Genomic DNA, 12,170 nt, shown 5'->3' on the forward strand with positions numbered 1-12,170 from the left:
GGGCGGTTTCTATAGCAACAGTAAGTATCTAACCTACGCGCCTCTGCTTTTGCTGAAATCTGAAATTGGCGAGAGGAGGCTGGTACTGAGGATAGAGAGATTGGAAAAGATGAAGATAAGACAGGGCAGGGTGGTGGAGGAGGAGAGAGGAAGCAGATCGAGATAAGGGTGAGGAGAGGGAAGGAGATGAGCGGAGGAAGATTGATGTAAGGGAGGGGCTGGAGATCATCACCTGACCTCAGTGTTTGTCTCCTGTTTGGAATTTGTTGGTCCACTCAGCATGATAGATTTAATTTACTGATAGCACTTTGTGTCAGTTGGAATTTCTCAGACTTTGTGTGTTTATTTGAGTGGACGCGGTGTGTGAGGGCATACACTCGGCCTTGTACGTGCAGCCGCTCTGTATTAGGGCTGCAATTTACGGTAATTTTCATTCTCGATTAATCTGCTGAATCATTTCTAGATTAATTGATGAATCCTTTGGTCTATTAAGTGTAGAAACAGTAAAAAAGTTTCAAACTCCAAGGTGATGTCTGGTTTTGTCAGTCCAAAATCCAAAGATAGTCAGTCAAACAGCATTTCCTGCCATTTCTGCTTCAAAAATGACTTTTAATCGATTATTGAAATGGAGTTTGGAGCGAGATGAGTGTGGAATACCTGCTGGCTTGGTGTTGTATCAGATGTGTGTTTAACCCAGACCCTGAGCCCATAGAGAACTGTGACCAGCTGCAGCAGAAGGCCATGCGACCCCCGGGGGCTGCTCAGAGGGTCATGGTGGCCTCGGACTCGTCCACGTGGAGCCACCTCTTCTGTGCATGCCTGTGTGGTGTCAGAGTGTGTGGAGGCAAATGTTGTTGTTGTACTTGATGGTACTGTAGGTATTGCAATGGATTACCTTTTTTCAATCCAGTAAATATCATTGTTGTGCCCAGTCCTATCCTACCTGCTCCAAATATCAGATTAAAGCTTGAATTTACAAAATCCACACATTTTCAGTTCTGCTTACAACCTCTACTATATGTTATAACCCATTTATTACATGTTTATATACCGCTTTTAGAAAGTGATTGCATAAGAGGGCATTATGTGCTACCAATACTTATACTAATGCTGCCGATACAGACATTGACAAAGTGGTGATTACTGTCTGTATAAGGTGCAGGTTTAGCACGAGTGAGTGATATGTACAAGGTAAGGGTGCAGTAAAGTAAACACAGCTGTGCAAACAGACATGATACCAATGAGGGATGGGTGACAAATAAAAGAAAAAAACAACATAAAATGTCTTAGAAACACGTTGGATCACCACCAGCCGCCACAACAGCTTCAACGCTCCTTTGCGAATAATCAAATCTGTGGAACTCTATTGGAAGCATAGCACATAATTCACATCATTTTCAAGTTCATGAAACCATCCAGTGACCCCTTGTGCCGTCTGCATTCAATGTTTCTCCACTCATTTATTCGGGTTATTCCTTTGATTATAACACTGATATTATTTGGGATAGGTACAAAATAATGCAGCAATGAAGTGTTAGCGAGGGAGCTACAGTGTTGGACCTTTCACCAAACTCTCTCTTCAGTAATGTGTGGTATGTTTGAGTAAAGCCACTGGAAGGTGTCCCTCGGGTGCGAGCAACCAAGCTTTTATTCACAGGAAGCAGTCTTGAATAATGAGTTGTAATGCCGCAGTAGTAAGAGTAAACTCTTTAGAAGCGAGGGACCAGTCTGAGCAGGACTGGGCTCCAGATGAATCCTGCTGGCAGACACAACAACACTGTTGCTCTGCCACAGTCTCGCTCACACTCTTTCTCTTCTCTCTCTGCAGAGGCACAGGCTATTTTTAGCCCTGGCAGCTCTTTTCCCACTGCACCCACCACCACCCATCTCTCTTCTCTCAATTCATCCCTTCATATCACCCCAAATTCAGCCTCCACACTCACCCTCCAGCTTAACACAATGTACTCGCTGAACGATCCACTCTGATCCCTCCACTCAGCTCCTCTCCTCCCGTCCTTACTCTAGATCTCTCTGACAGAGCAGAGGGAGTGCTGGTAAGTTGAGGAGATGTGTCAGGGGGCAGATTATGCCCCTCCTCTATCTTGTCCACGCTCATTACCCAAAGACACAAGCTGCGCCCAGGCTGGTCCACCCCATGTTTGGTGTCAGTGTGAATTTTGATCATACTGTGTTTCTTTGGTGAGTTGTTAGGGACTGAGCCGAGCTGAATGACTGACTCTCTGATTAGCACTGGAGGCCAGCCAAGATCCTGGTCGTGGTGTGTAGAGAGGCTCTCACTGCAAGGGGAGCTGAGAGAAAGATGGAGGCTGACAGGGAAAGAGAGTCCTTGTGTGCATATAGGTGTGTGTTTCTGTACGAGTTCAACAAACGCAGAGAGCAGCATGTGTGTGTGTGAGATGTCAGGAGAACAGATGAAAATAGTGAAGAGCAAAACAATGAAAGCAAGCAAGAGACAAACAGAAATTGAGAGAAAATAAGTCAGGCTGAGTAAGTTGTGTGTAAGACCGTACTTGTACAGTAGACTCTCTTGCTCTGTCAGCCTTCCTCCCTCATCAGACCATGACCACAGCTCCTCCAGTGAGGGCGAGCCAGTCACTGTGGTGCCCTTGAGAGCGCGTCCTCAGCCAGCCTCCTCATGATAATGACGCAGGCCCCACGGACGCTGTTCGTTGCATGCAACCCCTGCCCTCCCTCACGCCTACCTCTATATGAGATAAGAACGCCAGTTCAGAGGAGAAGAGGATGGCAGGGAGGCTACCAGCCTGGGTATGGGGTCTTTGCTCGGGGCAAAGGCCGGGAGCTTGGTGGTTAGAGGCTGAATCTGTGGCTTCAGCTTGGGACTGGTTATATTCAGTTGGTAATTAGAACAAAATAGTGCAGCAAAATTGCATAAATCTACATTATTTTCCATTTTCCTTATTCTGTTTCTTTCTTTTTTGTGAGAGCTGTTTTCCTAGACTGAAAACAAAGCCAGCTGAGGTCGATAAGACTCCCAGAGAGAGCTATATTTTGAGTTTATTCTTCTCTCACCGCAAACTGAGCTCATACCACAGCTTAAGTTTTTCACAACACATGAAAATGTTCCTACAGTGTTTTTCACACAAGTTCGAACATGTGCCACATACATTGCATCTTATAGACCCTTTTGACAGCAGACATGTTGCCTTGTCAAAGCAGGAAAGGTACAGTTGTAAGTAATCACATTAACGATGGCTCCATTCGATTATGTGTCCTAGCAAGCCATGTCATTGAGTGAGCACACACAATACCAGAGCCCTGGAACTGGCTCACCTGAATGGAGCGCAGCAGTCATCAATGTTGTGAATTCCACTTGTGCTTTTCCTGTATTGACAAGTCAAAATGTCTGCTGTGAAAAGCGTCCATTAACAAAAGCATTGTCCAGATACATACAGCTATCTACTCACCTTCTCATTACTGTCATTCCACATCACACTACTTCTCCTGTGTTCTGTGATGCTGATTATATTCTCATGCTTAACAGTGTGATTGAATATAACCATGACTCTCTCTAGCTTACCACCGCGATGAGTCGGGGCTGATATAGAGGCTGCTATATCTTCTCTCATCACCTGTCTTTTCACTTTTCTTTTCTGCACAGGAGAATGCCATTTCATACTACGATTCCAAAGCGGATTCAGAATATGTAAGTACAGTACGGACTGCTCCCCCGTCTTCGTGCCTAAACCCAAAATCTTACCCAGTCCACTTCCCACTAGGAATGTCACGAGAACCGATACCTCGGTACCAAGTCGATGCCAAAATTCTGAAAATGTGACAGTAGGCCTACATGTTTTCCTACAGTATCGTAGGTACTGTCAGGGCTTGAGCCTAATGGCGTCCAGTCGATCCGGGAACAATAGAAAATGTGTTTGGGACGTAGTAAACTTCCAGGGGAAGCACCCTGTTTTTACCCTTATAATGCTACATTGTGAACAACAAATGTTAGCTGCTAGTTAATATTAGCAGGCTGGTTAATGTTAGCTGTTGGTTAATGTTAGCTGCTAGTTAATGTTAGTTGTTTATGTTAACTGCTAGTTATTGTTAGCTGCTAGCTGTTAGTATATTCAGTCAAAACGTAGTATTGGCGAATATAAATGATAACGTTATCATGATGTGTTCAAACGCAGTCTTGTAAAATGTAGTTTTTGGTGAGAAACTTGAATAAATACAGTTGTTTGAAAGAGATGTTTTCACAGCAATATATAATAGATATTAATAATAGATAGATAGGAATCATGACCTGTTAAACTTCCTAACAAAAAACGGTGCGCAAACAATGATGAAGAAGTGTATGTTGAAGTACATAGGATTAATTGCTTTGTCTTTTACCGTGGTATCTAATTGGTATCAAGAATTGTGGAATTTCACTGGTATTGGTATCGACTACTACATTTCTGGTATTGTGACATCCCTACTTACCACCCCTGCCACCCTTTCCTGCAACCCCACCCCTCCCCCAGCCTCCTCGGTGTTGATGCCCCCCTCCGGTCACAGACCCCTGGGATGTCTCTGTGTGTTAGTGAGGTGACACTGCTTTATGGTGAGTTGGTGTGACAGAGCAGGGGCAGGCCGACGTGCATGTGACAGTGACTTCAGCTGTCCTCCCCCAGTCTTATCAATCCTACAGAGTTTTCTCCCTCTCCACGGACCCTAACTGTGTTGACTCACTGCTGACCTGAATGGGGGAGTTTTTAGACCTCCGCACACCAAAACACGAGTCATATCACACTTTCATACACAAGGACACCATTTCTATCACGTTTGTCATTCATACTGAAGAATATAATTGATATTCAAGGATCAACCTGCAGCCCTGGGTTACGCAGTTTACTCCAGAAGAGCGTTGCAAGTCTCTTCCCTTTGCCTCACCACGCCACCAGTTCCTCCTTAGGATAGGTCACACTCGGAGCCCGTTCCCGCTAATTGAATAAGTTTTAAGGAGGAATGCAAGAATCCCTCCCTAGATCACCAAAGCACAGAAAGATGGGAAGACAGTGAGATAGAGAGGGGAAGAGAGTGAGGCGGAGGAGCAATAAATCATGGTGTGATTTTCTCTTTGTGCACGCCACTCCTGTGATTAATGACACAGCGCTTTAGGGCCTGTCACCACATCTAATTGGAGAACATCAGTCATCATTAACATGGCACACTTAGGGCCGAGCCAGTGACACACCCCTGACCCCCACTTCACAAAGCCCACAACCACCCAAAGACAGTGGCAAAGGTCAGTCAGAGGTCATTCCTCATCCCTGCGACCCCAACTATATCTTCTGACGATGAACCATTTCAATAAAGGCTTTACCACTGGAGTGAAAATGTACTAATTTACTGTGCTATCAGGGAGATATGATAAGAATTCAGTTTTGTTTTAAAGGTAAGTGATCGGCAAGCTCTCCTATTCAAGCCTTGGCTCCTCTGTTCCCTATCCTGTACTCTTTACCCTGTTAATTTCTCCTCTTGTCACTGTACCCTTGATATACAAGTGCAATGTGATAATTCATTTTTAAAACTGCCTATGTGCCAAAGCATGTCTGAAAAACATTTCATGTATTTCTCTTATTCACCTACCTAATATCATCCTTTAGGTTCTTTGTATTGATTACACACACGTATGTTTATTGTATTTTAATGGCTTCCTTTCTGAAATGTCCTGCTGTCTTCAAATTGAACAATCTTACTGGCCATCGGTTAAAACTACGGACACAATCTGAGTGAAGAGCGAAAGATGCAAATTTTCTTCGGTCTGCTTGATTCTACTTTCACTGATGTGCTTTTATCCGTGGGTAGAAAAATCCTGACAATCATGTCCCATGGCAATAATTTAATAAGACAAACATCAAATATATAAATAACAAGTCTGATTATTCTAATATTTAATCAAATTTTAAATATATATCTTTTGCTGTTTTGTAGTTGTGGCATACTACATGTTACATTTGTTAAAGCAGCTATTTACCGATTGAAATGAAGGATTCCTGAGGGCTGTTTCCCCCCTATGTCACTCGTTCTTGCAGTCTTTCAAATAAACACACACCCACCCTCACAGACATAGATAGTCTTAAGTGACATGTTTGAGGTTGGCTGAAGGCGGGAATGAAAGGATCTTCAAAATGTCATCTCTGGCCTCTTCAGCCTTTAATTAAACCTTGAGAACAGGGGGATAAAATTAACAAATTGGGTAATGAATCGAGCAAAACAGGTGGTGGATGGTTGAGGAAAATGAACCAATCAGTCTTTCCTGCGTGGATTTATTCAGCTCCTAATTAGACGTTGCCTTGGTTAATTATGATTGGGCTCTTTTGAAGAAAGAAAAAAAACCTCCCTGCCCGACATTGACAGAATTAGTGTCTGACTGAACTATAAACAAACACCTCAACCTCAGTTAGTGCTGTTGAAAAATCTGAATTTGTTCATATCATTAGAATTATTTTCAGAGTTGTGACATCAATTGTTTTTATTTTCTGTTGCTTCAAAAGCAGTTGAGTTCTGCCTCAGTTCTTCCGTCTTCTTTCAAACTTGTAGAAAGTAAGAAATAAAGCGTCTATATTGGATTAAAACAACAGAATTATATTACCACTTCCTTAACAGTATTAACATAACACTGGTTAACAGTTAGAATTATTTTAACGAACAAGAAGTATTAAAGGAGGGACGTCTTGGCTCCTTTTGGTTGCTAGATTGCAGCCTCAGGTCAAGTTCTAAAGGTCCCAAACAACAGGCAAACAGTGTTTCTCTACAAGGCGCTAGAGCAAAACTAATTAACAGAAATCATGTCTAAGGTGCATTACATACTGTAAGGACCCTTTCCAATAAAACTAAAAATATTAGCACATTTCTGGCTCAAAACCTCCGACTCACCCAGATGAGCTGTCTGGTGATTAACAGGAACTGCTGTTGTAACAGAAATGATGGAAAAGTGCTACAGCTGTATCACTTATTAGCCTTATTGCTTTTTGAAAAATCAATGCAAACTTGCAATTAAATTGACTGTTTCTAATTTTCTACCATTGTTATTTATGACATTTGGAGTAAAATGCTCTCAGATTTCATGTTCCGAAAATTTTAACTGCTTTTACTAAACATTGATTTTGATGAGGCTAAACTGTGTGTAATGATTTTCAATCTACCGATAATTGGTATTTCAGTAATAGATTTCCAGGTGTGTCCGCTCAGTTCACATTTATATGTCCAAACGTAATTCTATGTGATCATATCTCTCATGAGCTGGTCATAACTGTATTGTTCCTTATGTTGACTTTCAATGGGGCTTCAGCACAACTATCCCCCTGCTCGTCCCAACAACAGCTTGTAATTGCGTTTTAATAGTCAATTAAAATTGGCCCATCAATCAATTTCTGCCTTGGACATGGTGTTTTGATTTAATTCCCCCCAAAAACAAACAGTTTTTTATCATGTCAGATCCAATTATCCCAGGCTGCTTTATTAAATGAAAAGTGCATATTGCAGTCACACATTTACTGCACTCACAGACTTATATCGAAGTAAAATTTGCTCTTCAGAAATCGGAATACAAAAGGAAACACTGAAATCTGATCAAGAATAAACCAATAACCTGAGCAGGAGATTGGGGTTATATCTTGCTGCCGTTTTTTTTCACATCCCGCAATCACTTCCTCCCGTGGGAACAGACACAGACTCCATTGATAACTTATCAAGATAAAAAGCTTAAATGTCAGTTTTTCTTTTCTATCTTCTGGCTTTCTTTGATATCTGACTCTTTCCTAATGCAATATGTGTGTCAGGCTTTCTCATCATGTACAATGGCCACACTGAGAAGCTGTAAAAGTTCTAAAACGTATTAGAAATATGCAGCATTTTTGTTTAAACAATCTCAAGCGAGAGAGAACAGACTGTTATGTCTGAGAAATGCTATTATTCAAATGGGTAAGAGATTAAACTGTCATTTAGTGGTGTTGGTTGCAAGTTATTGTTGATGTTAATTTGTATGGTACCTCACGTGTCTGTGATAGTCATCTCAGTTACTGATGACTCTCTGTTTGGTGCTGCTGTTCTCCGAGGAGAGGGACAGTACAGAACCACCTAAATCTAAAGGCAGACAAGAGGTGGAATAATTGCTTTTTTTTGTGCTTAATATAATCCAAGTGCTGTGGGACTCTGTGTCAGTCAGAAAGAGAGACAATATACTGTATGTACCAGATCCACAGATGGGCGCTGTAAAGCCACGATATGGAAGGTGACAGAACTATATTTGTATGTATCCCCTCGTTTATATTTGTATACTCACTCCGATTTGTGTGTGTGTGTTTGTGTGCGTGTGTGTGTGTGTGTCAGCAGGGGGAGGATGGAGAAGAGGAGAACCCGCTGGAGAGCTCGACCTCTATGGAGCTGGAGTTTGTAGACGATCCCAATTTTAAATACAAGATCAACTACTCTTCAAGTGCGGTCCAGATTCCTACAGACATATACAAAGGCTGTAAGTATACAAGAATACTTTGTCTTTATAGGTGTTCTGGTGGAAAGGTGATGTATGTAAAAATGTATCTGGTAACACATGTACGGGGTTAGCTGCTACAGTTCAAAATGACACACTTTCTCCAAAGTTAGCTCACGATCTCTGCCACACTGACTGTTGAACGCACACGGCTTTTCATAACAAGATTTATATAACAAGCAGAAATGTCTCGAGAATCACAAAGATATGAAGTTTTAATTGAAGATTGTTTACCTTCATCCGCACCTCTCAACTGTGTTGTAAAGATCATAAGACGGAGGACGAAGGAAAAATACATACAGTAGACCTTTATCATACTCTTTTGGGGCTGTTTTTGCCAATTGATGGCAAACATGCCTCAGATCCCATGAACTCCACTGGTTACTATCAACCACAACACAAGGTCAGCGAGGTGCCCCAAGTTACAATTTATTAAATACAATGTACACCCCGAGTCCAGGATGAGGCATATGTTTTACAAGAAGACAAAAGTGAGGGATTTTGAAATATAAATACTTAAAACTGATTTTTTTATTTTACATATAGTACCAAGAAATGACACAACAATTACGTTATCAATGTGGAAAACAGGCGGGGCGTAGAGTGTGATTGATTGATGGATTAGTATAGCACAGGGGTAAGAATGTATGTTGCCTATATGTTCGCTGTTATTTATTTCTAGTTTTTATAAATTATTAAATGTTTAAAATAACGGTTATTCAATTAGACTTTCAAGAGAAAAATAATGCAAGGACACAGGATAATACATTTGTATTCTTTGAGTCTTTAAAGCCTATTTGGTATGCTCAATAGTCTCAAACATGTACAGTGCTAAGACAAACATCTGCCCTGTAAGAAAATGGCAATAAGAATGACAATTAGTTTTTACGTTTTATGTAAAGGTATTTTTTCCAGACATTGACATAAGCTATCATGACAGAAAGATAAGGACTAGATAATGAATTTCTAATAGTTTTACCTGTATCAGGCATGTACCAAGATGTCTCTGCCTGGTGTTCATACACACCGCTGGGCTGTGGATAGATGACAGATTTGACTTGACCGCTCCCCTCTCTTTCAGTATGTTAGCTCGACCTCTACCTCCTTTTTATATCAGCCAGCACTTTAGCACACTAACATGATTTTAGATGACAGACGGTCTCTCACACCAGATCTTTACAGTATTTTTTTCTTTCTGCGTGGGCATGGTCTCCCCGCTTGTGGACCCTGCCCATCCCACTTGGCACCGTGCCGCCCTGCGGACATAACACCCTCCTTAGTCTGCAGCTGCCAAATGTACAAAGGGGAACATGTGTACCTTCTGGGACTCTGATTTCCCTTGGCATTTTCCCTCTGTTATCCACCTATAACCTTCTGGATACTGTCTGCCTGCCTCTTTAAAGACTCAAAAGCCAGAGCATGTGCACACAGACAGTCATTTTCACAGTGGCAATTTTATTTTTCAGTTATTATCTAGCTCTTCTCCCTCTTTGTTGAACAGGCAGTGTATGGCACCTGTCTGTGACAATGTCCTCCAGCTGTGTCTCCAGACAAATCTTGTCAGAATTAGACACTCTTGGTTCAGGAGAAGATGTCAAAGGCCACAGCTAACTCACAATAGAGCAATCAGGCCTGCACATTGTTCCCAGAGCCATTTTGTGCCAGCTCTGGTTCCCCTGTCTGAAGATATGAGTCAGAGAATAAAGGCCTCTTGATTGAGCCTGGTGGAGACTAGAAGAGGAGAGTGGTACAGTGCATGAAATTAGCTTTTTCACTTCTCTTCTGTGGACATTGTTTACTATTGATGTTGTTTAGCTAGCTCCCATTGCGCGGTCTGCTGTACTGAGATTGCCATGTGCAGATTTTGTGCCAACTCCATTATGCACATGTGTGCAGTGTTTTAGTCGTTGCTGATAAAAACATGTTGCTGCCCAAATGTATAGTCATTTTCAAAAAAAACATTGCCACCAAACCAAATGAATCCCAGACACAAATGTAGATATTAGAAACATCAATTTTGAGATGTTGAATGTGCAATTCATTGGAGACGAAGTTAAAGGGGAACACCACTGCTGCATATGTTGCATAATGTTTTTTTGTGGCTTCAGAGGGAGCTGCGCAAAGTCTGGTAAATGCATCGGTTAGGACTGAAGACTGCAAGGCTAGCGGCTTGAGGCTAAATTATCCGCTTCTAGCATAAAACACGTGAATCTCTGACCGAACTGTTAAGTTTCATTGTGGGTATTGTTGGCTTTAAGTTTTGACAAGGAAGAAGAATATGTGAAACAAAAAAAACGATATGTCTGGTTCTGCTGCATCGATTCTTATCCTTTTTTTTTATTACCTGTCCCATCATGAGTTTGACTATTTTATGGGAGTGCTCTTCCATCTGACTTACAGACATTTACATCAAGTTCATGTCATAAGAGCTGCGTTTGCTTTAATGAGATGGTGAAGGGGGATTATGATCTGCCTTGTGCTGCTCTAGTCCCACCGGTGTCAGCCTGCAGGGTGCCTTAGAGAGGATGTCTGAGGAAACTAATGTGGGCGGCTTGTTGTCCTCTGGGTGTGGAGAGGTCTGGATCCACAGTATATCCGTGGGTTTAGGATTAGCAGAAGAGAAGCTGTGTGAGTGGGTAGTTTCGGCGCTCGATCCTCAGGGGGAGGCCAGAGAAAAGGCAGAGAAAGGAAAAGTGTAGGAACAATGGAGCACAGTCCAAAGTACGGCACAATGTTCAACAGTTGTTGTTAAATTCTCAAGTGTTTTTTATTAGCACTTGTTTGCGCTACGTTAGCTAACTTTGATTTGTACACATTGTTAATGCACTGAATAAATTGACTGTTTTCCAGAAAATGGCAGCACGAATTGTCAGTCACAGCAAAATGGGTGTCCTTGGGGATGTACTAAGGCATAGATAGAAAGAAAAGGGGTGAGAGGAGAGAAACACTTTAATAATAGAAACCATTTAGAGCAAAAAAAAATGGCATTTTCTTTTTTTCTTCTCTTTTTTATTGTGATCCTTTCTGCAGCTAAATGAGGCGGTGCATGCGTCCTGGTTTGATTTGTCTGCTAGGCCCCATGTCCGTTTATTGAGATTGAGAGTGTTCCCTGAGCGCAGTAATGAACCATTTTATGATTCATTATCCCTGTGCTGATTCCTGCTGCCAAGTCCGCAAACTTTCTAATTAGCTTAGGTCAAATATTCATACAGTTTTCCTCTAATTATCGTTGCTTATTACAGGATGGACATTGCAACACAGCCACAGAGGAATAAATTGATGTGGGTGGTGTCGTCTATGGAGAAAGCGTTTTTATTCTCCGAGCGAATGTTACAGAAATGGTGAGGAAGAGGCAGGGATTTGCTGAATAATTGCAGAGGAAGGGCTCTGGGAATAAAGTCTTTAAAATAATCAGCAGTGTGGGAATATACCATTTTTTTTTGTAGATTCAGTGGAATCTCGCTGGTAATTGGACTGCGTTCATATGGCAGATAGAGGATACTAATCCAGATTGAGTCATTCCACAGTTGCATGTCCATTATAACATGTTGAAAATATGGTAGGTTGTAAATCAGCCTTTTTTTTAAAGGTAGCGATTATGTGTGTGTATAGTGTACACATGGTGTGTGACTATGTTAGTGTTTGTGCGAGAATA

General features: G+C 41.7%; 1 protein-coding gene across 1 annotated transcript in view; it reads left to right on the forward strand.

Moving 5' to 3' along the window:
- The window catches only part of cacna2d2a (calcium channel, voltage-dependent, alpha 2/delta subunit 2a), a 139,683-nt gene that overhangs the window by 80,653 nt on the left and 46,860 nt on the right, over window positions 1-12,170 (forward strand). Inside the window, 2 exon segments of the mRNA XM_029430692.1 lie at window positions 3,641-3,685; window positions 8,356-8,497. Coding sequence (XP_029286552.1) covers window positions 3,641-3,685; window positions 8,356-8,497 — 187 coding nt within the window.

This window comes from Cottoperca gobio, chromosome 5 (genome assembly GCF_900634415.1).
Source record: "Cottoperca gobio chromosome 5, fCotGob3.1, whole genome shotgun sequence".
NCBI classification, from domain to species: Eukaryota; Metazoa; Chordata; class Actinopteri; order Perciformes; family Bovichtidae; genus Cottoperca; species Cottoperca gobio.